The sequence below is a fragment of the Oreochromis aureus genome, linkage group 23, assembly GCF_013358895.1.
Source record: "Oreochromis aureus strain Israel breed Guangdong linkage group 23, ZZ_aureus, whole genome shotgun sequence".
In the NCBI taxonomy this organism is placed as follows: Eukaryota; Metazoa; Chordata; class Actinopteri; order Cichliformes; family Cichlidae; genus Oreochromis; species Oreochromis aureus.
Window position 1 is genome coordinate 22108286 of NC_052963.1, and position 26953 is coordinate 22135238.

Below are 26953 nucleotides of genomic sequence, written 5' to 3' on the forward strand. Positions count from 1 at the left end.
GAAAATCAGTAAAAACTTACCCGCAATTTTTTATAGATCGCCTTTAACCTTAAAAAAAACATACTAGGTCTTGGGGGACATGAGTACCTAGGTAATGGTTAGCTAACCATTTGACCTTGATCTCACTGTTAGCGCCCAAGGTCAAAGTAAACCATTTCAAGTTATGTATCATATGAAAGGACATGAAGAGAGCTTTACAACAAACGTTATTTTTTCGATACGACACCTTACATGACATCACAATGACACCATAGCAGGCTATCGCCACCATATTGTAATAAAAACACGATAAAACATCAAAGTTTTAGTGTCGCCTGCCCTTTGGGGGGAGTTTGGCTCTCTATACTCTCTTGTTTATATAACTTGTGTCACTTTAGACCTATTCTCATCACCATTGTGAGTTTTTCTCTCTTCTACAGAAAGGCACCAACAATTTTTTCCATGTCTGTACACGATTCACAAACAGCATTTGCCGGACTCATTGTTTTCCCCAGTTTTATAAAATTGCTGTCTGCGCTTGTGCACGGGTGTGTCTGCACACAGAAATATATTCAGGGATTGTGGGGCTAATTGAAAAATGTTCACCAAAAATAATCAAATTTAAAGCTTAAGTCTGCATTCGAGCCCACATAAGCGGCAACAACAGGAAACACACACACGCTCAGAAACTCAGGGAGCTCGTGTTGTTGCTCTGGAGTCCGTGACACGGTTTAACCGTCTCACAGGATCCATAAAACGCCCCCGAAGGCTTCATATAATCTCCCCTTTTTTCCTGCTTAATAGGAGATAATACAAGTGCGCACCCCGATGAATCAATATGCAACAGCAGCTTTAGTTTGATAATTAATACCAGTGTCGGAAATAGATTTGTGATTTGGCAGGGCAGGTCTGATATGACTCTGGTCTCCCCTCGCTCCCTCACCCTGTTCTACTCTGCATCCACATCCCATTGAACTAATCTCATTCTTTTTTTTTTCTTCTTTTTTTTCAATAGCGCTAATTCTTTGACTAAAGCCTGTTATCTCATTAAAGGCCCCGCGATGGGATTCGATGGCATCCTGACATCTGTATTCATTCCCCTCGAAATTAGTCCTGACACAAATTTAATGAAAAAACACTCCGAACAGTGGAGATTAGACGGCATGCCAAGCATCAGAGAATAGATTGGGGAGAAGAAAAAATCATCTGCTTAGTTTTGGTGACATTTTTGGAAGGATGGATTAGCGCTGGTCTTAAATAAGAGACTGTTTTTTGACTCCTTAGGTCTGCTGGGTCTACCTGTTAATGGCTCGTTTTGTGCTTTTTACACCTAATCTAGAAGTCGGATTGAGACTTGGAGGGGTGTGGTGATGTTCCTGATGGTCTTCAGAGGTAACTTGAGTTTTCTATAGTAAGAAATAGTGAGTCAAGACAAAAAGGAGCTCCCCTGGTCCTCAGTAGATAAACCTAATGCTCAACAAAACCAGAGGTTGCACGGCAAGTGGATTCCCTTCCTATTCCCAGTTGGCTACCACCTTACTTTGCACCTCCTCCTCTTCGTCTCCAGCTCCTCCCTTGTTCCACCCCCGCCCCTCGTCAGTCGCGGCACTGATAATTCTCTCTGTTTGCTAAAAACCAGAGATGAAAGCGTTCACGGATGAAAGAAACTTGGATTTAATCTTTCTCGCAGTCTTCTGCTCCCTCTTCCAGTGCACGGAGCTGATCGCTTTCTTTGGGAAAAGGGTGAGGGAACGAGGGAGAGGCGAAGAGAGAGGGGAGGCAGAATAAGTGGGAACAAGGGGGAGAAAACATGGACAAGTAGGTAAAGCCTATTTGGAGCCAAGAGGCACGGGTGTGGGTGCTAGTTCAATAGAAGCATTTTGCCTCTCCAAATGTACACACACTGACCTGATGAAATAGCGGCCTGGAGAGGCCACAGATAAAGAAAAGCCATCATTTCCTCCTGTGCCTCATTTGGCCCTCGCCACGATAAGGCTCAGGGATATCTATAGTCACAAGGTAAGAGGCCTGTCATAAAGAAGAGATAAAGGCAGTGCAAAACAGACTGTGGGGAGCTGAGGGAAGACGGGCAGAGAGGAAGAAGGGGGGTAAATACAGTGTGCACAGGCTGCAGGAGGGATATTCACCTAATATATGAAATGAGATGGAATTAACTGCTCAAAGTCAACCCACCTGTCACCTGGTCGGTTGTACTCAATGATCTGAGCTTGGAAAAATAAAATCCACGGACCCCACAGAGGGTTATGTGTAGTTCTTCTTTGCGTTACATCTAGCTATAACTGTACTCAGTGTTTACGTTTGCAGTGTAAGTCCACACACTTTGCTACTTCAGCTTTTATGGAAACAGACCTGCTGCTAAAACCGTAGATAGCCTAGCACAGGGGTGTGAAACCTAAGGCCCGGGGGCCAGAATCAGCCTGGCAAAGACTCCAATCTGCCCTGTGAACGTTTCACTGTATTTTTGCAAGTTTTACAGCATGACAGTCATGACTTTCTTATGTCTTCTTTTTATGCATATTTGTCACACGTACATGTAATTACAAAAGTAATTACCAGCTGCGCTTTAGAGCAGTTGGGCCATGTATGATTCCAAACAGACTCATACAAAAACCACGTGTGCTTTGTGTTCTTAATGCAGGAAGGCACTATAGCTGTGCAAAGGTCTGCACGGGCTAGCAACTAGTCATAAAATGAACGTCAGTTCTCCTTCTTCTCACACAGCTCCTTCTTCCTGTATTTATGTTTGTTACTCCTGCCCCAGACACACCTGGCCAATGAGCAGACTGAATGTTCTCACATGGTTTGTAGTGACGCATTTTGGTTCACTTGGATTTTTCTCTGTGCAAAAACAAACCAAACCAATGGAAAAAAGCTACAAATTTACAAATTCATCAACTGATGAATGAACAGAGTAAACAACCTACAGGTGTGAAAACGCCCAAAATTGAGGTGTAATTCAGGAAACACAAAAAAGTAAACCACTTTGTTCAAGGTATGTAATAAATATAACACAGATGTAATTCCCAGAGTTCCTGGGTAACACCTCCATTTCTCATTGGATCAAAACTCAAAGTCTAGGTGATTTTTGTTGTATGGGTCCACTGTGTGTCAACAATTTAATGTTGGATGTTCCCCCCATTACTGGTACAGCCGTTTATCCAGTGGACAACTTTTAGCCAAGGCAGTCAAGGTTGCTGGAAGATTTTGCAATGCAGCTGCAAAGCTGTGAGAATTTCCTCACTGTACCCAGAGACTTGGGGAACACAGCACCAGGCCACAGACCTCATTATCCACCACTGACTTGCCTGAATAAATGAAATGGAGGGCAGAAAAATGAAAAAAAAAAAATCTGAAAGGTAAGATGAGACACTGAAAGCACAGATGTAAGAAAAAGAATCACCTGTGACTCAAAAGAAAAGATCAAGATAAAAATATAAAAGGGAGGTAGAGAAGCTTTTCTTCTTTGCCCTTACACCTGCACACCATATTCTGCATCACAGGAGTTATTAAACCATTTTCTTCTTTCCCATAATTGCTCATTTAGATCATTGCCTGCAGTAATTTGACTGAATGTGAAGTGTCTGGTAAAGGTTACACAACTTCTGGTTGTATTCGCAAATTAAATGTTCAATATTTCTTTTGTAATCGGAGCTTTAAGGCCACGCAGAATGACACATCTGAGCCCAGCTGCTATCCTTTTTTTTAGACTTAAATGTTGATTTGCTGTAAGAGAGCATCACTGGCCCGAGGCCGCCAGCGTCCTCTCCCAGGAGCGGTGCACGGCGGTGGTGTGTGGGGGTGTTGGATTTTATAACCTGCAGCTCCCCAGCCCACCATCGCCAGCCAGTGCAAAGAGAGCCCATATGGAAGCTGAGCGTGGCTCCGGCCAGCTCGGGCTCATATGTATGGAAAACACAAAGTCTGGAGAGGGAAGTCACATGGGGTCGTGCTAGTCAGAGAGGCAGCCCGAGGTCCTGGTGCAGGTTAGAAGGTCTTGGTTCGGGAGACGAGGCTAATTTCTTCTACTTGGCTGAGCAAAGGCCTGAATAATTGCGCCCCCTGGGTTGGCCTCTGGGTAATGTGGAGGTAGAGCAGAGTGTACCAACGTGCAGAGCGAACAGGGGGAGGTTTGGGGAAGGCGGGGGATCAGACGAAAGGCCGTGTCCTGCTTTTAAAGGATGCTCATTATATTTGTTTATGTTGTGAAAGCAGCAAAAAAAAAAAAAAAAAAAAACTATACATCATTATTTCAGCTTCTCAGTGCAGAGGGTGCTTGACTCAGTGGCATTATATACATACATTAACCTGAGCCTGCCGTTTTGATCATTGGCACTGTACTCGAGCATCAACAGAAACAAGACCAGATGCCAAGATGCTGTTATTTTTAGTCCATCAGGACTAATAAAAAATAGGACTTGCTCCTGTTTTTTTAATGATATCCACAACTCTACAAAATCTAGTCACTGATATCTTATGCTAACTTAATCGTTGGAATAGGGATTAAAAGGCCATGAAGAATTTAGTAAAAATGCATTGTGACAGTATTTTCGAGGCCTGGAGAAGTTTTGGAAAAACCTAAGATAAACCATGAGGTTCAGATAAACTAAAGTGAAAAAAAGCTGGTCAGATTTAACAGGAACTGTGTCCATTTGAACCCCCAAACTCAGATATCTAAAAGGCCTAGCAGAGGATGGTTTCGATCCATCGACCTCTGGGTTATGGGCTCAGCACTCTTCCGCTGCGCCACTCTGCTGGAAATCACCCCAGATGGGACTCGAACCCACAATCCCTGGCTTAGGAGGCCAGTGCCTTATCCATTAGGCCACTGGGGCTGCACACAACAACCACCAACCAGCACAATGGAGGAAATGTCCATTCAGCTTCCCGGCTGTGCGCTGGACTCTGCTTTGTTTGGGTGGTGTTTCTGTTGTTTGTGGAGACTCATGAAACTACACGAGCATCCACACAGAGGTTGATCTAGGATTCATGTGTAACCAGGAGCATCAGAATGGTTGTTGCTCTGAGTATTTCAGAAACTGCTGATCTGCTGGGATTTTCCCACACAACCAATCCAACAGGGTATCTTTTGCATGTGGTGAAACAAGAGTTTCTCTTCGTGGATGTGCAGCTGACAAATCTGCAGCAACTGTGTAATGCTATCATGTCAACATGGACCAAAATCTCTCAGGAATGTTTCCAGCGCCTTGTTGAAGAATTAAAGGAGATCAGAAGGGGAAAAGGGATCCAGCCCAGTACTAGAAATGGCATTACCAGTGAGTGTATATAGAGACAACTTGCATTAATGACAGAAAGCTGGCTGTCTAAAAGTCCTAGCAGAGGATGGTTTCGATCCATCGACCTCTGGGTTATGGGCCCAGCACGCTTCCGCTGCGCCACTCTGCTAGATACCACCCCAGATGGGACTCGAACCCACAATCCCTGGCTTAGGAGGCCAGTGCCTTATCCATTAGGCCACTGGGGCTACATAGCCAACCTGTGTAAATCCTCTCAGACTTCTTGAACACGACACTGAGTTCACTGTACTCAAATGGCCTCCACAACAAGACAAATCTGCAGCACGTGTGTGATGCTAGCATCTCAACATGGACCATTTCCTAGAAACCACAGAGGTTAATAAAAATATAAAGGAACATGAATGGGAGGACAAACGGGACTGGTTAAGGGGAGTTTTAATGGTTGATGTGTTGGTCATAAAGATTTTTACAGGGGCTTGGGGCATGCTGACAGTTTTCTCCTAAATGATAGAAGAAAATCACCTCTCCAACAGTGGAGCTGAAAAGGGAGAAGTCAAAACAGGAAACAAAGCAGCATCTGGAAAATGGCACAGAAATTGCTGGAAAATGCTGGTAAAGACTGAGCTGCCCTAGCAGTTGGGATGCCAGTTTTGGCACCCTTCCATTCACAAGGACAACAGAAGCAAGAAAAAACTGCTAGTTAAAGCTGATAAATGATGGTTAATCCATCAACTTTTGCACAATCTTTTTTTATTTTTAAGAAATAATGCTTTTACGAAGGTGTAAAATAAATGCCTTGGGTTGCTTTTCTTTGTGGTAAGCTCCTTTAAGCAGACAGCTCTCTCCACTGCAAAAGTGTGACATCGCAACTTAAAGGACTCCTGGCAGCGGCGACGAGTACATACATGTTTCCCACAGCACTCCTGGATTGAGTAATGAATCTGCCACAATCTCTAAGACCAAGTGCTATGACTGGATCTCCTCGCATTTATTAGAAAGTAAAGATCAACCCTGGGCTTCGCCGACGAGGAGGAGGTGACAGAGATGTTTGGTGACAGCTGGGGAAATGAACGTGACATGCTCAGGTGTAATTATGCTCACCTAGTTCACAGCGGAGATTAAGAAGAGAAGGGACGGATAAGAGCGGGAGCGTGAGACGTGAACGAATAATGAAAGACTCGTTTTCGTCACTGTATCATCTCGAGGTCTCACTTCTGTTTGCCTTTTCCAATTATAAAAGGTGTGACTGTGGGCCTCCACCCCCTCCTCCTCCTCTTGTGATATAATGTTACTAATACTGAATTTCAAGGGAGGGAAAAAATAATAATTCTTTTGTTTTTGAGAGAAAAACAAATGAGTTGACTTAATTATCACTTACAAATTTCACTCCTGCTTCCCTCCCTTTGCAGACCTAATCTGATGTGTGCACTGCAACTCTGCATTTCACTGCCATGTTGTCGGACATCATCGTAAGGAACTAGGGGAATAAAAGTGATTTTAATGAGGTGAGAGGCAACGCTTCCAAACGCTATCCTGAGCCGACTCTGCCCTCTAGTGGCTGTCGGACGTCTTTACATGCAGGCCAAAGCATCCTTCCTATCAGAAAATGGATTATGACAGTCTAATTTATGATTATCCCCATCCCTCTGACCCAGCATTTCAGATCTTCAGCCTGATGTCCTCATGACAGGCAGCCACAGTCACACTCAATCTACTCACTGTTTCCACGCACACTGAAGCAGCCTTCCTCTCTTCAACTTTTGTCAAACTTGATTTATCAATTATAATAAAGGCAGAGTGAGAACGGGGAAGCATTAATCACAATGGGATCTGTTAAATAGATTAGAAAAATCATTTGCAATGACGAACTTTATCCTCACTGATGGAAGCTTTTTTGTATTTTGGTCCTTTTGACATCGCTGTACGGTTTGAGTGACTTCCTGTCAAGCATCGCTTGCCTCTGATTTTACTCTTAAATCATGCTAATCCTGATGTCATCCATCCAGATTGTTTATATTTGCTAGAAATAATAATCAAGTACTAGTGAACAAGTAACCAGGTACTGGATAGAAAATCACACAGTGGATCGCTATCAGTCACGGATTGGCCTCCCCAGAGCCCGGACCTCAACATTATTGAAGCAGTGTGGGATCATGTTGACAGAGAACAGAACAAAAGGCAGAAACATCCAAAGAAGAGCTTTGAATGTCCTTCAAGAAGCCTGGAGAACTATTCCTGAAGACTACTTAACGAGAGAGTTCAGACTGTGCTGAAGAATAAAGGTGGTCACACCAAATATCGAATTTCAAGCTTTTTAGAATTGTACAAACTGTTTTCGCCTTATATACTGTATTTACGTATATGTTTGTATGTGTTTCAATAAATAACTGCACCTTTTTCCCACCTTTTCCCAGCAGAAATCTGCTTTTCAGTCAATGGAGGCATGAAGCGCTGCATTGATTTTGCACTCAGTGATCCAAGCTCCTCTAATGGCAGCACATCTCTGTATCTTTTGCAGCTTTTTGTACCAAACTTTTCCTTACAGTCACCTTCCCGAACAGCCATCCTTTTCATCAAGGACTTCCTAAGCTTACCCTCCGAGGATGAGTGTCATGTGGACACCTGTCAAGTCAGCAATCTTCCCCATGATGCATGCTGCATGCATTGATCTAGACCGAGAGATGCACAGTATTTATAAGTCACAGAATATTCTTATAATTTTCAGTACATTTGTTTAAATCCTTTTAGCTATAGGTCATAAAATGGAAAAATGCTTGAAGAATTACATTATTTTCCTAATGAATTTAGAATTTATTTCAGTTTCCTAAATAACTGTTTGAAAACATCAAGCTTTTTGAGAATATAGTTGTTGTTTTTTTAGAAGAATTGCATTACTCAGTGGGAAAAAAAAGTTACTTTCTTGCGACATTGAGTAAAAACTCTGGCTTTAAACTGCCAACAGATGAAATCTGAACTGTCTGGTTGTCATTTATATGCACATATGCTCAATTACCATCCTTATGCTGTGTCAATGCAATGAAATCTTTGAGCAGAAGTAGAGAAAAACTTACCTTTACAAACAGCAAAATGCAGTAAATGTAAAGTTACAGTAGTTTAGTAAGTAGTAAGTAGACTGATTTTAACCCCGTACGTGCCCCTACATTGATTTTAGTTTGGTGACCACAAAAATTCCCATCACAGGCCCGTGCAGCTTTAACCTACGAGGTCGACTCTACTTTTATGGATCACCAAGTCCCGTCATGTACATCACAGCAACGGCAAAGTCCCTTTTTTTCTGTCAAATGTCTTAAAACGAGTCTCAACAGCTCAGTTTTCCAACCAGCTTTTCTCACATATTAAACTTCTCTGGACTTCCACGTAAGTCCTGCAGTTCCTCTAAATCCTATTATCTTTAGTAACACACGTTAATGACTAACAAACCTCACAGAGCACAAGGATTAGGTCATGATATATCTTTAATGTAAATGACGCTTTTTGATGTGTTGAAAATTGTCCTGTATGAACGTTGGTTTGATGTCCTTTCTTAACTTTTTATATTGTGTAATTGTATCATTTTTTCAATTACAACAAAAGAATGTATCAACAATGAGGTAAACAGTAATTCAAGCACACGCGACAGGATCACGTGAATTAAAATAAAAACAAAATAAATCTCTAAGCAAAATGAGATGAGAGAAAAATATAATGGCATAAACCATTTGACTAGTCAATCAAATGTCACTGTATTAAAAAAAACACACACAGTTATTTCTTTTTTTTCCCCCACAGCAACAACACAGTCAACATTTCCACTTCAAATTAAGTGGCGGCCATCTGTCTCTATAGACTCAATGTTAGCTATACTGTTATAATGTTATGATGTAATCAGACTGTTATAATGCTCAACTTTACAGTAATTACACAACAGTCCTGTTGAATGAATTTTCAAATAGGAGCTTGAAGCCTACTCAGGCAGTTGTAGCGATTAGCTTTCTGCGAGGCCTCACGAAGCTCAACATCTCCTCTGTGTTTGTCCTGGTGCCTTTTGGATAACTTTAAATCAACTTATCTGATTAATAATGTAGCCTGATTTAGTTTTGGAGAATTAAATTCTGGTGTTTTTTTAGTACTAATTAGCAGATATGTGCAGTTTATGAATGCAAGCTTACCAACCAAGCTAATCACTTAGCACTCCAGATATGGTCACTTCTGGTGCCATGATAACATTAGGTTTTCAAAAAGGGAAGTCCAAATGCCAATGCTTGACAGCACATTGGTTATGTCCATCTTTTATATACAGTCTATCATCTGAATGGACTGTAAACTGTATATAAAGGATGGTAACAGCATGAATATCATTGGCCAGGGTCTCTTCACTTATTTCATGTAAGCATTTCTTTAAGCAGGGAGCTCACAGTGCTGCTACACATGACACAACTAAAAAGACTAAAAATCACAGCGTGGTACAAGTCAAAATCAGATTCTTCAGGAGCCTCCTGTGACTGATTTTAAGCCACAAACATTTGTTTTTCTTCTCAAGCATCATCAGCTCCACATCCACAACTCATCTAAACACCAAGCACACTGCATTTCACTCCAGACAGGTGGAGCGGTGAACTTTTGAACAACTCGACTGTCTGTATTCACAGCTCATCTGTCGAAATCTCCGAGATTTTGTCCATGCTGTCCAGCTCTTTACTCTCGATGCTTCGGCCGACCAGGACGAAGAGGAGGCCGGCCAGCAGGCAGAAGAAGACGGCCACCGGAGCCAGGAAGAACGAGGGGCCGTGCTGGATGCTGAGATGGAAAGACGGGCAGCGAGAGGCTTTCTGGTGGAGGGTAAACTGATCCAGAGTGTCCAGGACCTGGATCCACATCAGATACATCACCACCACGATGAACAGACACACGCCTAACAGACACACGGGAAACAGTGCAGGTCATTCAGCTTCTGATCTATATAAGATATATAGAAATAATAACCAGGTTTTACAGGAGAACCAAGAATGTAATGGGAGCAAAAATGCCAGATGACATCTGCAGTTTAAATATTTCTACTCATTTTACAAAACTTCTGTTACAGCCTTTCTCAGCTGATGTGTTTCTGTTAAATACTGTGTTGTTTGTTTTGTTTTGTCAGCGTGTCATCTACTACACTTTTGTCCTCACTCCGTGGGACACATGTAAACCTGCAGGACAGGTTTTTACCAGTCAGTGGCACAGCAGGTCGTGTTTTACTGCCTGTTTTGACTGCTCAAAGTAAAACAATAAATCGTGCCGCTTCATAAGTACAAACAATGCAGTCATTGTGAAATTCGACTGTTTTTTCTTCAGTTTTTCCTCTGCGTAGAACAGGAAATTGGAAGCATCCATAAAATTTCTAAATTTTGCAACCTTACCAGTATTTTCATACAAATGTTGGCTCGTAACACAGATTTTTTCCGATTTTTTTTCTTGTGTGATCTCTGCAGAAGAGGAAAGGATGTCCTGAGACTAAAGGTATTGATGATTGGTGTTTGGGGTTAGCTGGAACCACACACTTTCAAATTACATTCTTGAGATAAAAGTTTAGCCAAGAGCTTCAGCAAACTAAATACACCAAAACAGGGAAACTGTTAAATGTGCAGAAAATAAAACTGCCAGCTACACAGACCTGGAGGCAGTGTTAGCTAACAAATGTGAACCTCTATTAAATGGTACATTATTTCGAGTTTAAGTGATTTCTAGTTAAAATATTTTTAAAATATGTTTATTTTTTTGATACTACTAAAACTAATTTAATACTACTAATATTACTTTCTACATTAGAATATTTTGAAAATAAAATTGTAAAACATATTTTTCTGAACGTGAACAATTTTTGTTTTATTTTTTTATTCCAAAGCAAAATCTGCACTAGAAACTTTGTGTTTAACATTCATTAATATTTATAATGATTTTTAGAAATATGCTACTTTACTCAAAAGGATTAAACTATTTAGAAATAAAATTTTAAGACAGGTTTATGTCTTTGAAGTTATGCGAAATTTTATTTTATTTATAAATTCTTCCAAATCAGCTAATCAAAATTAATGCACATTATGTAAATTAAATATAATATTTTTAACAATCCTACATTATTTATCATAGATATGAAAGCACATATATATATATATATATATATATATATATATATATATATATATATATATATATATATATATATATATATATATATATATATATATATATATATATATATATATATATATATATATATATATATATTTTTTTTTTAATTAAAACATATTTTATCCAAACAAGTAAAAAGTAAGGTTTTATTAAGGTGTTGTTAAAAAACTTCTCCATCCGGTCAGAAAAAGTGGCCTTAAATGAACAGCAACAGAGGGGAGGGTTTGCCCAGCATACGATTAATTAGGATTATTTCAATCTGTCAGTCATGCAAAGCTACTCAATTAGAGCTGAAGAACACAAATATGGAGGTGGCTATGAGCAGTGGAGAGCCACTTTAAACAACGTAATGGCTAGGTTTGCTGTAGCACTCCTGGCCAGTCATAGAAATCTGCTATTTCAAAGCCAGAACACCAGCTTCACTGTGTAGTGGTTTGTAGATTCACTTGGGAAGAGAAAGGGCACTGGTTCAAGTCTAGCCAGAGACCCATAATCCCTTCAGACTGTGTCAGAAAGCGCATGTGGTGTGAAAAGATGGCAAAGGTACCTGCTGTGATGATTTCTAGTGAATAATGGATCAGCCAAAAATAGTTCTCCTATTTCAGAGACAGATGGACACTGGATAAGAGGACTGTGACCAAAACCGTCATTACAAATGAAGTAAATTATACAATTTCTTCTTTTTGTGGGGCAGAAATCTCACGACATACTGTAAAATGTTCTCATGATAGTCTCCTTCTGAAGAAAGCTTCTGGGGATCTGTTTGAGAAGAATCCTCCAATTCTATATTTAGCCTTACCGCCAAGCAGCTGTAGAGCCCCGCCCACTTTATAGAGCTTGTGGTTGGTCAGTGGGCCGGCACAGATGACAACAAATCCACCGATGATGATCGCCGCCAAACCCATGACGAAGAAGATGGTCCAGCAGATCCTGAAAACTGAGGAAAACGCGACAGCCGGTCAGTGCTTTGTGCTGTTTTTACAGTAACAATGTGCCGCTTGTATAACAAAGTGATGCCAACCAGTGGCCGCATTGCGTTCAAAAGGCTGTCCAGGAAACTTGTGCGGCTCCTCCCACAGCTCCACCGGCTTGTTAGCAGGAAAAGGGAAGAGGAAAGCGGCCTCACACACTTTTGGTAGAGGCTGGTTTGCTGAAGAGGGGGGAAAAGGCAGCTGTCACAATTAAAGCTTCACTGTGTTATTTTTGCCATTTATAAAACATGTAATGAAGGTTCTCACAGATCCAAAGGTCCCATATTGAGTAATCGTGAGAAAAGGCTGTGTAGGAGCACCGCCAGAACAGACCCTCATGGAAAATGGTCACACCCTGCGAATTCTGTCGGATCAGAAAACAACATCTGATGAGAGCTGTGGAAATAAACCCTGTTTCTGACCCGTGTTTGGAGCCAATTTTAATGAACACCTCAATGAATTTTACTCCAGAGCCACTCATCTCCCGGGTTTCATTACAAGAATGTGTGGATGACGAACAACATCCAAATGCAGTGAGTACTTTCTGGCAGGGAGATGTTTAAGTTATGGGATACAGCATATAAGAGGCAGGTTTAGTGTGTCAGGGTAACCAGAGCCTGCTACAGAAAAAGACTGGGGGTCCATCGGCTGCCAGCAAACAGACACATTTGAGGAAGTTTGCACCCAGAGACCCTCCACTGGAGCTCTTCTAGCTTGCACTGAAAGAGGATCATGCTCAAAAACATCCTGATGGGATTGGTGTTTTTTTTTATTTTGTGTGTCAATTTGACCTTCACAGAGTCTCAAATTGATCCAGAGTGCATGATAATCAAGTTAAAGCAGCCAAAAAGTATAAGAAGAGAAAGAACACTGACATTTTAAGCAATGCAAAAACTATCAGGACAAAGGACAAAAGGATATTAGTGCAAGAATAAAAACCTGATCTCCTGAATGCAGATCCATAAAAAACTGCACATGTGTGGTCTGAAGGGAGTGGTGCAAAAGCCAACTGGGGGAATACTGCAAGTTGGCACACTGAACTTTGTGACCTCATCTTCTCTCATGTGGCCGAGATTTGATGTTCCCTGTCCATTCATTTAAGTCTCAAGTATCACCATCCAGAGACACTATATGTAATTATTCAATATGTAGGTCTACAACTACAAAGTGAATTTGGAGAAACTTAAAGTCATTATCAGATGCACAAGTACACTATATGTCTATTTTTCAGCCCCTTCTCATGCACAGGGTCTAAAATAACATCAGTTGTTTTGCAAATGTGAAGGGTCAGTGGTGTGAAAATGCTTATTTTACCCCAACATCACCAACTAGCCAGAAAGGCAACCCATGGTACACAGTATATAGGACGTGCTGTGGGCAAGCCCACAAAAATCAATTATGGATGCTAAATATATTACAGGGTTGCTTAGAAACCAGAGTGTTAAATATCTGCTAGTCCAGTGCAGTGACAAAGTAATACGTAACAGTTCTCAATTTTGCACTCCTTCACACCTTTCCATGACCTTATGTTTTCCATCAAGCTAAAGGAAAACTGGTTAGGAATAGAAGCTATGAGCTCATTTGCACCAGAAAAATGCTGTAAAATGGCAAAAAATTGTCATTATGTAAAATACATAAGTTTTAATTAAAATACAGAAAATGTCTGTATTTTTACAAGACAGTAAATTAATATAAAGTTGTTATAGCTTTACATTTACATGAAATCTCCGTTTTGTTTTTAGAAAACAAATTATGTTAAATTATAGAAACCACATTTCAGCATCTGTTATCTAGAATTGAATCAAATTTTAAACATGTGTTTACATTTTCTAGTCCACTGTCAGCAACAAAGCCTCATGCAACAATTCTTAGTGCTCCTCATGATGTTTACAGGACAGTTACAGGGTTATTTATTTATTTTGCTCTACTGTGCCCCCTGTGCCTGAGCGGGTGTACACATAGGACACCAGAGACCACAGAAAAGACCGTTCAGCAACTACGGGTTGCTGCTGCTGTCGAAACGAAGTGGGAGGGTCCAAAAGTTAAACTGTTCTCAACTTTGAGGTGCACAATTGAAGCGATTACCAATGAGAGCGAAGAACACAGTTCACATGGGTGTTACAAGGTTACCTAGGCAACAAGAGCCTGCACCTGGTCCACTAGCGACCTGACAGCAACAAAGTGATGTGCAATAAGCAGCCTGGCAATGGTGATGAAGGTTATTGTGACAAAACAATGGCATCATGTAACATGTTGACACATTGGTTTGTTATACTTACTCTGTTTTACTCCTATTTTAGTATTATTTTGCTCTTTCAGTCTTTTTTGTTACAAAATCATGTTATGTTTGTGTGCAGATTAGAAGTGTAATGCTGTTGCCATATGTAATCCAAGGACTGGCCTCTGGTCCAGTGATCTCCATGCAGTGGTAAAGGTTTGCCACGCCCCTCAGCCCAAATAAGCTTTAGGGAGAGCTAATGGAAAATCACTAGCATTGCACTAACATTTGTCAACATTTATTTCTTAAAATATAATAAAATATTATACACACTTTTGTATTTTAAATGGCCTGAAATATGAGAGAAAAAAATTAGATTTGTGTTAAAAGATGTAACAATCTTTTGATCTTAGCCATCGAGGAGAAATCCGGCTGGTGCAATCCTATACTGAGTGTTTTTATTTTTATTTTTATTTTTTGTTAAACCCATAAAAACGGTAGCACTTTGGGCACCAAATATTTTGCATGAATAAAAAAAACAAAAGTTCCTGTATTCCATCATTAAAATACAGCTGCAGTAGCTAAAAAATTTACATGAAATCTTGTGTATTTTTACTTTTTTCTTTTTTTTCACAGCATTAAGCTATAATTTAAGTTTTGTCTAATAAATAAACATATTTTAACGTGGAAAAATCTGTTTTTCATTTTTTTAACATTACAAATTTTGTGTATTGACAGTTTTCCATGTTTTTTATGTTAGTCATTCAGTCTGTTTTTGTAACTTTGATATTTAATATATTTTAAAAAATAACAGGAAAAAGTCAAAAGACAGATTATTTGGCTTGAAGTATGTTTAAAGTGTTTCCACTGTTGTTCATTTCCCTTTGTTACATGATGTACATAAACAGTATGGCAGGCAGCCCACACTGATCATTAAATGTCAGAGAAACACAGCAAACACACGCACTTTACCTATTTCTATTTTAAATATGCATGTTAATAAATACATCTTTACTCATAAACTACTTTTTCCCTTTCTTAAAAGGCATCACATAAATCAACTCGTCGCTCCTGCACAGTTCAAATACCTTCACGTCTCTCAGGCTGTGTTCTCCGGGGTTGCTGCAGGACTCTGCAGCCAGCAGCCAGTACTCAGTCCCACAGGAGAGAATCAGGAAGAGAAACCCTGTTGCTCCGAAGAATAAAGCAAAGAAGAGGAGCACCTTCAACCTCAGGCTAGACGACATGTTTAAATCTTTCCAGATTCCTCCGTCTCGGTGCTTCTCTTTCTTACTCTATTAACATGTCATGTTTAAAGAGTCCGATAGACTCCTAAGAGGCTGGACATGTCGATTACGCGTGACACTCTACACAGGGCTTCCCTTTTACTGCTGACCAATCGGGCACAAGAAGGTGGCTGAATTAAAATAAATGTGCACCATATGCTGGAAGGGATACAGTTACAGAGGCCAGGGCTCAGACACACATAAATAGGATGGGTACATTTAAAAATAGAAGCAAAGCAAACAACATAATAAAGCCCGAGACAGAGAAATCAACACGTGAAGAAACATCTCCTTGGCGTTTATTGGAATGCCAGCATTGAAATCCAGATTTGGTACAGTACAAGGCTATCCAGTATAACTGAGATCTAGGCAACAGTGACAGTCCAACAACAGTCATTCAAACTGCATGTTCATATATTAATACAACGTTTTGTTTTGTTTTTCCTTCAAAGACGGGTTGTTCAAGAGATGATTAATACAAATGGGGGGAAATTTTAAAAAAGAGCAAAGCGGTGATGATTTGTCATAATGCTGCAGGAGGAACCAGGAAGAAACAAACATGAGCAAATCATTTCATGTAAATTCAAATAAATATTTCTTCCAGGTACTGAGGGTACTTAAAAAAAAAAAAGAAAAGAAAAAACAAAGGAAATGGGAATGGTCAGTTTGTTTTGGTGATTTCTATTTTTTTTCCTTCTTTTTTTTTTTTTTAATGCTCGCACCCATTTGATTATCCTAAAGCTGCTGCAAAGAAAGGCTGCCTTTGGGGGTCACTTAGAAAAAAAGCTGTTCTTGAAAGAAGCTCTGAGATTGAATTGTTTCATCATAAATTATTAATAAATTTAAATGGAAGTAGGGCAGTGCGTGCTATGTGAGTAGCTACCATTTACAGATGTTCCCTGATTCCTCACAGTTGGTGAGAGCTGCGACTTTGTCCTCACAAGGAACGCCCATCCAGATTATTTCATTGCACTTCATACTGCACGTATTTGGGAGCCCAGCAATACGCCCGTCAAATAACAAGTGGATCAGATGAACAGTTGCTGACACAAGCCAAGAGCGCATGCACATACAGAGGCTCCTCGAATTATTAAAATATCGATGTAGGCTCATGCAGGGTCTCGTTTTCAGCAAGCATCGCTCCTTTATCACCCAGCAGAACATTTTGTTCTTGTTAAAAGCTTGACTGGCCATTTAGATATATATGCATTTATAAAAACTTTTCCAACAATAATAGTGAAGCTCAAAGCTGTGCTGATTAAAGAGGCAATAAATCGGAATCATTAGTCTTTTCTCTGTATGAAAACTGCAGAAAAATTAAACTGTCACACAACAGTGTGTACTATCCCTTCACAAACCAGCACAATGTCACTCTTACAGGTACCATTTAACGATGCTGCCACCTGAGAAGCTGTGAGACTCCTGGTATCTCAGCCCTAAGATGCACTTATTCCAGGTCAGCTGTGTACCCACTTCAGCACCGGTGGCTGAAGCCAGATTCGGCTTTTCAAAGAAAGGATTAGTACACACCACAGACTGAAATCTTCCAGTTCTTAGAACGAGAACACTCTAGGCCTTGTTAGTTTCCACTTTAACTTTAGCTGACCCCAAACGATGATGCCCCAGACATCAATAAAGCCAAACGCTTTGCTTTTTAAATCAGCGGGACAGTTCTCAGTCAGGCTAGCATAATTAGCGGCCTTTTAACAAGCTAAACTTGAACTGTGGAACACTATTTGCCACTAGGAGTGATGGTTACAGAAAATGGACCCAAGTATGCCTACAGAGTTATTTATACATTTCTGATCCACTTCATGTTACATGAGATTTATAAAAAATCTAATATTCTTTCAAAAACAAGAAAATTTCAAAGTGACTCCAAGCTTTTGAGTAATCGCGTAGCAAAGCATGTTGTGTTTCTTAAAACAACCGTTACACTTTCAGTTTTTAGAGTACAGAACACATACCAAGAACCCAACCCATATACACAGAAGTGCATTTATACAGGACTCATGTTGATTAATTACATTTTACAACCCTGTGAGGATAGAGTAAGTACATATATGAGGCACGCAGAAATTAAAGATTTATCACCTATCATCATTATTATTATTAGCATCATCAGCCTACTTGCAGTAAACATTTTATCTGAGGATCCTTTGGGCTGAGTCACCTCTTTCCTCTAATTTGTGAGGATGCTGCCACTCTTCTGGCAGTTTGTTTGGTCCACTGTAGCTCTATACAAATAATCTGTCGGAGCATCCGTGCAAAGGCGGGAGGGACTTCCACAGCATGTGAGGTCTTGCATCCTCCGTTTTTTGTTTTTGTTTTTTCTCTTCTTGGCCTCCTCTGAATGCACTCTCTCTCTCTGTCGCCTAAGACATGACTCCAAAGACGGGGTTGTGGCGGCAGATGCTCGGCCCGATCTCCTCGTAGTCTTTCTTGGTGTGGCACACTTGGTAGAACTCGGGCTGCAGAAGCAACACACAAATCACACAAATGTAACAACGCAAACTTAGACACTGAATAACATTTTGGAAACATTACAGTGTAAACAAAGAAATTCAGGACTTAAATGTTGCAAAAGAAGCCTGTTAGCTTTCTATAATGCGCACCTTCATATAGGAAACTTACAAAATAAGTTCTTTTACGTACTGGATACTTAAGAGCATACATATTGGATAGTTCAGCGGGTATGTACTGGGTAGTAAAGCGAGTAAGTACTGGACAGTTAAGAGAACACATGGGTAGTAACGGTGTGCATATATTATGGAGTTAAAAGGGTACAGCTTACATCACTAGAACTAGAGAGTGTAACTACAGGTATTTACTACTATGATGAAAACACTGATTGTAGTGCAAAAGTACAGATGTCCTTGAAATACTCACAGTAGATGCCAGCATTGATCCTCCGAACCAGACAGCGTACCTCTGCATGTGATGGGTGATGACTTGCACATCGATGGGCTTGGGCTGCAAAACAAAGATGATTTGTGCTCAACAGTTTACTGAAAAGGCCTGGAAGCTTTGAAAGAAAGCTTTCTTCCGTGGAGCAAAGTGTTTCACAGATTTATGTGAAGCTGCCTGTGTCAGCTCCTCGTGCTACTTCTACCCCCTTACCTTCAACTTCCCACCGCTCAGCTCTTCGCTTATTTTCAGTCGTGCGTCCACAGTCCTCTTCAGGTCCCTCTGCAGGCGTCTGCCGAAGTCCCTGAACATGGTGGAGCCTCCGGAGAGCACGACATTCTGTGACACAACACAAAATGATTACTGCTATGTGCTGCGTGTCCATGTATCAAACAGAAGCAGACAGGTGTGTGTTTACCTTGTAGAGAGGACGCCTGACGTCGATGGGACAGTTCTGGATGACTTCATCCACCACCTCTGAGATGGGCTGGGTGAAGTCTGGGTTGGCAAACTGGATGAAAACGAAAAGGTAAAGTTAGAAAAAAAAATTAAAAATACAAAAAAAAATTAGAGGAAATGTGAGCAAAGCGTGTCAGCGTGTTCTGTACCTCAGGGTGGAAAAAGATCTCAGGGCCGAGGAAGCGCTCGTACCCAACGTCGATGGTGAACTCCTTCTTGGTGATGGCGTTGGCGCCCGTGTACTGTTTGATCCATTTGCTGCCGTCTGTGTCGTACTTGTTAAACTCTTTAACAAGGTCAGGGCACACATAGCTGAACCGCTCCTAAAAACGCACAGCACAAAATATTTGGCAATACTGTAAGACAAATGCACATCAAACTAAACAAACAACTAAGAGCTTCCTGTTTTTTAAAGTCTGGAATGAATGGAGAGGCTAGCAGTTTTCAGTATAATTTAACTATGGCTTCTAGTAGCTTCTGTTAGCTATGAGTGCTTGATGTTTGTTGTATATTTGCTGCTATGACAACTCAATTTCCTTCTGGCATTAATAAAGTTTCTCATATTCTGATGCTTCTGATGCCACACTGACCTCTAGTGGCCAAACTGATAAGTACATGACAGAAGCAGTGCAGCAATCATCTGTCAAAGGTATCACTTCCTTTTCTGCCTTGTTTTCTTACAGACTGCATCTTGAGTTAGTTTCATTTATAAATTAAAATCTATACAACAACAACACCGCATGGAGAGGACAGCTTCACAATGACTCTCAAACTGGTTATATACACACTCATGCTGTCTGCAATGACACAAAAGGTGTCCTCGTGAACAGAGGCCCAGTTAAACTCTGTCGCTCTAAACTCTGTTACAGAGCTTGGCCAACATGCCCCTGCAGTTAGCTACAGAGATGAAGCAATCCCTCAAGTTGTGTGCCAAGGCTGTCACATAATCCTCCCGGTTTGTCTGCACTCTTGCTATGACCTGCCGATGCCTCTTTCAGTAAAGAAGTGCCAGCTTTAAGGCAGGAGTGATGACAACAGAACAGCTGCACCCCAGATCTTTTACCTCAGCAGTACTCGCTAAGAAAATCCACAACCACAGAGCCGGGCTTTTGTGTTTTGATTCTGAGCTCCTTGACTGAGAGACACCTTTCTATACGCCTACTCATCTACATGGACATGGAAATCTGGTATTCGTGGCAAATGCCAATCAGTCTTCACAGTGCAAGGCAGTGAGCACAGGACCCACTAGAGGGCGCTCAGGTGACCCTCATGAAGTCAGAGACATTCACACTAGTGACCTGCTGGAGGTCATCTGACAGTGCTCAGTGTTAATCCTTACACAAAGCAGCAGATACCAGTCCTGCTGATAGGTTAAGGCCCTTCTACAGCTCTGTCCAGCTCTCCTGGAGTAACTGCCCGTCTCCTGGAATCTCCTCCATGCTTTTGAGACATAGCGAACCTTCTGCCAGTGGCACATATTGATGTGCCATCCTGGAGGGGTTTGACTACCTGTGCAACCTCTGTAGGGTCCAGGTGTCGTCTCATGCTAGCAGTAGTGACACTGAGACGAGCCAAAAGCAAAACTAGTAAAAAACAGTCAGAAAAGATGAGGAGTGAAAAATGTGAGTGTCCTCCAGCTGTAAACCATTCCTTTGTTGCGGGTTGTCTTACTGTCACCTCTCTAGTGCTCCTGTTGTTAATTTCATTAACACCAAAGCAGCTGAAGCTGATGAAAAACACCCTCTGCAACTGAACTGACCCTGCTTTATTGTCCATTGTACTCTGCACAGCAGCATAATTTCATATTTATTAAGACTTTAACTTAGTAACTGAGACCATGAACTCATCAGGAAAATCTTTACTCCGATCCAAGATCAACTGAAAGCCAGACTCACCTTCCCATATATTTCTATACAGTCTGGCTGCTTTTATCGCCCCCTGCTGGCCATTAGAAAAAAGGGCTCTTTTTTTTTTTTTTTTTTTAAACCTGTCTTTGGTTGGTAAACATGAAGCGTACTGACCTTGACAGCTTTAGCCGTCTCCAGAGACTGCTCTGGAGGAATCCCCACCTCTCGTTCCCTCAGCAGCTGCTGGATGAAGTATGTGATGTCTCGACCGGCGATGGGGATGTGCTTGATGCAGCTGCCGATGACGTAGCCTTCAGCCTGGAACGCCACAGAGCAAAGGTTTAGAGCTCCAGGGAGCAGAGGTGAGGCTGGGAGCTAAAAAGCAAATAATAATCACAAAAAGGACGTGACACCGACCACCGGGATGACGTGCGTGACCCCGTCTCCGCTGTCGATCACCGTCCCCGTCAGCGTCCGTTCTCCCACCTGTCTGGATGTCCAGGAGGCAGCCAGCGCCAGGACAGCCTGGGGGAAGGGAAAAAAAAAAAAAAAAAAATCATGAAACGTAGGTTTATGCTCAGGACACTGATGTGCATTTATATGAAGTAAGAACAACCCAAACAAACTGTAAAACCTTGAAAAAGAAGAAGTGAAAGCCCGCATTTCCCCATAAAACATCCTCGGAATCACATTCTCAGTCAAACACACAAATCTAATTATACGCACACAGCTCACACGTCTCAGCTCAGAGTGTCTGAACCAGCTGTGAGTGCTGGGGTTTGAACTTTAAGGGATTTGTTTCCAAAACTCTGAAAAGCCTTTGCAGCAGTCTTACCTGAACAGCAATGTAGAGGCCGGGGACATTGAAGGACTCGAACATGATCTCTGCTGTGTACTCTCTGTTTTCTGGTGTGTTGAGGGGAGGCTCTGTCTGAAGAGAGAAGACAGAAGATTTTAGGCTGATCGTTCACACGAGACGGTCGTTGCTATTACTGTTGTGCTCTTGATCCCTTAGCAGTTTGTATTGAAAACAAACTCTCTGCAGAGGAGCGGACACGTCTGACAGATTAGAGAGGCGAGGCTGAGATGCTTTGATGGTTACTGGGCACAGCTCAACTTTTAGGGGTTTCATTAGGCGGTAGCAGCTGGTACCAATTACTTTTTTAGTGTCCGTTCAGGCAGGGGCTCCAAGCGATCCGAAAATGTGACGTCAACATACTAAATGCCACCGATTGGCCAGTCAGTGGCGTCACTCTATGGCTACGTTCACACTGCAGGTCTTAATGCTCAATTCCGATTTTTTGATCAAATCCGATTTTTTTGTCTGCTTGTTCACACTACAAATAAAATGTGACAGCAAACGCGCTCTAGTGTGAACGCTCAAAGCGGCCCGCATGCGCAAAAGAAGACGTCACACACAACGCGCTCTGTTTAGACCCAGACCAAACAGTATTGTTTGACTGATGGCCCTTAATATAAAGACTTCAGACTTCACGTTTCCCAATTTTTGCTTTAAGTTATTTTGTTATTTACATAATAATGTAAATAACCTAATAATTATCATTATTGCTGTTTTAGAGGAGCGGTGCTTCAAAGGATCGTTGCAGATTTCAGTCAGAATCTGCAGATTATACAGTACAAATAAAATGTTCACGTTTCTCCAACGTTGTCTTCCCAAAAGTCTCACTAACATCTACAATAGATGGCCAGGAAGCGTTCGCGATGTCTTATCGGGCGCTTCTCCGGCGCTGATAATTGGCGTCTGTCTTGTGTCAGTGACGTAAAAGATGGATTTAATGCGACATGACCGTTCACACAGCAGTCGCTTTCTAAAACATCGGATATGTATCGGATTCAGTACCACATACGAAAGTGACCCAGATCGGATTTGAAAATATCAGATTTGCGCCGTTCACACTGTCATACCATGATCGGATACGGGTCGCATAGGGTCAAAAAAGTCGGATTTGATGCGCTTTCGCCTGCAGTGTGAACGTAGCCTATGAGTCATGAAAAGTCCGTCTTCCTCATGAAAATCAAAACTGAAATGGCTCCACACAAACCCACAATGTGGTCCCAGAGTCTGTCCACTGTGTTGCTGAAGCAATACTGACAGGGACTAGAAAGAGAGAGCATATTTCTCCTGTTTTGGCTTCCCTTCATTGGCTTCCTGTTAAATCCAGAATTGAATTTAAAATCCTGCTCCTCACATACAAGGTCTTAAATAATCAGGCCCCATCTTATCTTAATGACCTTGTAGTACCATATCACCCTATTAGAGCACTTCGCTCTCGCACTGCAGGCTTACTTGTTGTTCCTAGAGTATTTAAAAGTAGAATGGGAGGCAGAGCCTTCAGTTTTCAGGCCCCTCTTCTATGGAACCAGCTTCCAGTTTGGATTTGGGAGACAGACACTATCTCTACTTTTAAGATTAGGCTTAAAACTTTCCTTTTTGCTAAAACATATAGTTAGGGCTGGACCAGGTGACCCTGAATCCTCCCTTAGTTATGCTGCAATAGGTGTAGGCTGCTGGGGAAGCTTTCTCACTCACTACCTGTTAATAGACCTCTCTGCATTTAATCATTAGTTATTGTTATTCTTTGGCTCTCTTCCACAGCACGTCTTTTGTCCCACTTTCCTCCGTCACCCTCAACCAGTCGCAGTAGACGGCTGCACATCCCTGAGCCTGATTCTGCTGGAGGTTTCTTCCTGTTAAAAATGAGCTTTTCCTTCCTTTCTATTTTTGCCAAAGTGCTTCCTCATAGGGTCATATGATTGTAGGGGTTTACTCTGTTCTATCATTGTAGGATCTACCTTACAATATGAAGTGCTTTGAGGCGATTATTGTTGTGATTTGTGATTGTGTCACATACAAATGACGTCACAGTACTTCAAGCTGTGTCACTATAACAACCACACCCAGGGGGGCTCAACTGTAATGTAATGACATGTAATGGAAAACGACCAATAGGAACAAGAGGAATTATTATATTATTTAGGTCGCACCAGTTTCACAACACTGAGACATGAACCAACCACTCCACTGAGACCCCTTCTATGAAGGGAAACAACATACAATTTGATCCCGCAAATATACTCGGCCGACCTGAGCGCAGTCGTTGATTCAGTCGGACTTGATTTTTAGGAGTGTAGTGAGGTTTCTAAACTGTCTGGTCAATTAAATTGCAACAACAGGGAAAACTATTTTGACAACTTTTGACTTGATTTCAGCCTGTTTGGTCTCTTTTGAGCACATCTGTATTTTGCCGAAGTTTGTGTTTGGTGTAGACAAGAAAAAACAGCAGAGGGGCCCTGCCTGCTGCTTAGCTCTGACTACCATTAACACACAGTGCCCTGGCCTTACCAAAAGGAAGTAATGGTCTTCAGGTTCTGCCCGCAGATACTTGAAGATGATCTGCTCCATAAACCTCTCCATCAGGTCCCAGTCTTCCACAATCCCGTGACGGATGGGCCACTGTAGACGCAAAGAGTGAAAAACAGCATTAATATCAATCCCCAAACACAAATCTGACTCGGCCCCCACGTCGGCGTCCATCTCACCTTCGTTGCATACGACGGTTTATCGATAGCTTCATCCCCGATGAAAAAATCCAAATCATCGACACCCTTCATCATCCTGCGCTGGGCCTGGTCTCCGACCTTGGCCGATTCTTTGATCGCAATACCTGCAGACAAACGATATAAACTGTAAATATTACGGGTGGAAGGAAAACAAAAAATTGGTACAGCACAGTACCAAATATATTTTATTAAATAACTATGAACAACAGGATTCATCATGCACTTACATCCTGAGATAACATTAGTCGAGCAAACTTAGATTCAATCGGCTCAAGAAAAAAACAAAAGAAAATCATCCAACACTGGACACAATTAGCTTGGCAAAAATATTTTAGACACTCAGTCACACGAGTGAAAACGGGACAGCTGCTTCCTGTCTAAATAGTTGCTCAGAGTTTGATGGCGTCGCACACTCATGAGGTCACCACAGCGGATCATCTGGATGTTCTCCTTCACTGCATCCATGAATGTGCTCTGAGGTCTTAGTATTAAACATCCTTTGTCCAACTTGTGATCTGTGAGGTACGTCTAACCCACTCCCTTAAATATATGCAGATCAATCACGCTTACAACCACAGTCCCTCCCTACTAGAATTTACATTATGAGCCAGGAAAAACCTGCTATGCGTGCGTTGATAAGAAAATATTGTTCCAATATGATGCCAGCCTTACAGAAACCAGTTTAACTGCTCTGGTACCTCTCTAGGCTGAAAGGAAGTCGGCCTGAAACTGTTAACCTGCATTAAACCACACAGAGGCAATCCACACTAAACTGTTGGTGTTTATGCAACTTAACGAATAATGCAGTTTACTAATAAGTATGCTCTTTAACAGCATCCCAGCACGTAAATAAATCCACATGTTCGACCTTGCCTTGTGTTTAAATTAGTTTTAGTTGGTGTAATAAAACTTTTGTGGTGTTTTTTTTTGAGAGGGGGGATCTGTTTACTTACATGAAGGCATGATGAACTGTGGCTCTGTGTTTCCTGCATATCCGAGCTTCGTGTACCTAAAAGGGAACAAAATCAGGGATATAAGACACTTTCTCCAGGCTGGAGCTAACGTAAGTGTGTAATATGAGGGCTGCTTTCTCCAGGAAGTAACATTAGCTTCAGCGGCTAGCAGCAGCAGCTAACAGCAATGACAAAGCTGAGGGAAGAACAAAAAGCCTTCAAAATAAAGCAGCTGGAAACTTTGGCTGGATTTGTGGCATTAACGCCGACTTTACCGACGAGCTCAGAATAACAGAGAGGTGTCGAGGAGGCGCTGAGCAAAAACCCGCAGCCTGAAGGCTGAATAGGGCGTTAGCTGAAGTTTGACAGTCGCTTATGTGGTCAATGAAAAGCAGGCTAACGCTAACTAGCCTTTTATTGTGCTCCTACTCACCCCGTACCGCAGTCAACAACACAAGCCGGTAGCCGACCAGCCATGCTCGCTCTCCTTCAATCTGTCCACGGAGAAGTAAATGAGGCGCCCGACACAAGCGGAGAGATCAACAACGGCTGAATGAAATCGCTGCAGCCTGAATGAATAGCAGAATAGCAGCAGAACGGAGAGCGCTTCCGGGTGCGATGGAATTTCTTCTAGTGCAGAGTCAGCAGGTTCAGACGGGCAACTGTGGCCCCAAGTGGACGGAGACTGCAACTACAACAGTAGAAAAAAATTGAATAGAATTTATTGTCGTTGAACTTGTCGGTGATCCACACCAACTGTGCTGAAATAAAATATAAATAGTAAGACAACAGGAATATCTTCTTGATGCATGCTCAATCATCCAGGTAAGTAAATCACCTGTTCATCTGGACGTAGCGTTTTCAGTGGGAGAAATGTTTCGTCACTCATCCAAGTCACTTCTTCAGTGTCAGCTGACTGCAGGTTTCCCAACCTTATAAACAGTACATTTGCATAATGACTGAAACTAGCACCACTGAACAAACGAATGGGCTGGGAGGTCAGTTCCTTGATCAATAATATGCAAATTCTCATGACCATTGATCAACCACCACTGATCAAAACTCAGTGATCAAAGACCACTGATCAATGGCCATGAGTACGATTCACAGAGAGTTGGGGAATGGCTGCAATCACACAAAGGGCGGGGTCTTATTTGGCCTTCTGTTTGGATTCGTGGCTGCGTTCGTCACGTTTCACCCACAGCGTCCGCCTGATCGAGCCCCTCTTTGTCTTCATGTTCAGCTACCTTTCGTACTTGGTGGCTGAGCTGTTTGCCTTATCCAGCATCATGGCGTAAGTGCAG

General features: G+C 41.7%; 2 protein-coding genes and 2 non-coding genes across 4 annotated transcripts; all 4 read right to left on the bottom strand.

The window, feature by feature from the left end:
* Nucleotides 1–4759: 4759 nt before the first annotated feature.
* On the bottom strand, nt 4760–4832 carry trnar-ccu. The gene has a single exon. It is a non-coding gene; the product is annotated as a tRNA-Arg (tRNA).
* A 577-nt stretch (nt 4833–5409) lies between these two features.
* trnar-ccu lies at nt 5410–5482 on the bottom strand. The gene has a single exon. It is a non-coding gene; the product is annotated as a tRNA-Arg (tRNA).
* A 3231-nt stretch (nt 5483–8713) lies between these two features.
* LOC116332354 (transmembrane protein 182-like) lies at nt 8714–15951 on the bottom strand. The gene is made up of 5 exons (XM_031755272.2): nt 15704–15951; nt 12665–12761; nt 12448–12576; nt 12226–12363; nt 8714–10167 (listed from the first exon to the last, which is right to left on the bottom strand). Exons 1-5 carry the CDS (start codon nt 15860–15862, stop codon nt 9899–9901), a joined length of 792 nt encoding a protein of 263 aa, XP_031611132.1. The 5' UTR covers nt 15863–15951; the 3' UTR covers nt 8714–9898.
* A 225-nt stretch (nt 15952–16176) lies between these two features.
* LOC116332344 (actin-related protein 3) lies at nt 16177–26280 on the bottom strand. Its single transcript, XM_031755259.2, has 12 exons — nt 26083–26280; nt 25650–25705; nt 24676–24800; nt 24479–24589; nt 21950–22045; nt 21532–21639; nt 21289–21432; nt 19417–19590; nt 19227–19319; nt 19022–19147; nt 18791–18874; nt 16177–18372 (listed from the first exon to the last, which is right to left on the bottom strand). The coding sequence occupies exons 1-12, from the start codon at nt 26124–26126 to the stop codon at nt 18277–18279; spliced, it is 1257 nt and encodes a 418-aa protein (XP_031611119.1). The 5' UTR covers nt 26127–26280; the 3' UTR covers nt 16177–18276.
* Between the last annotated feature and the right edge of the window lie 673 nt (nt 26281–26953).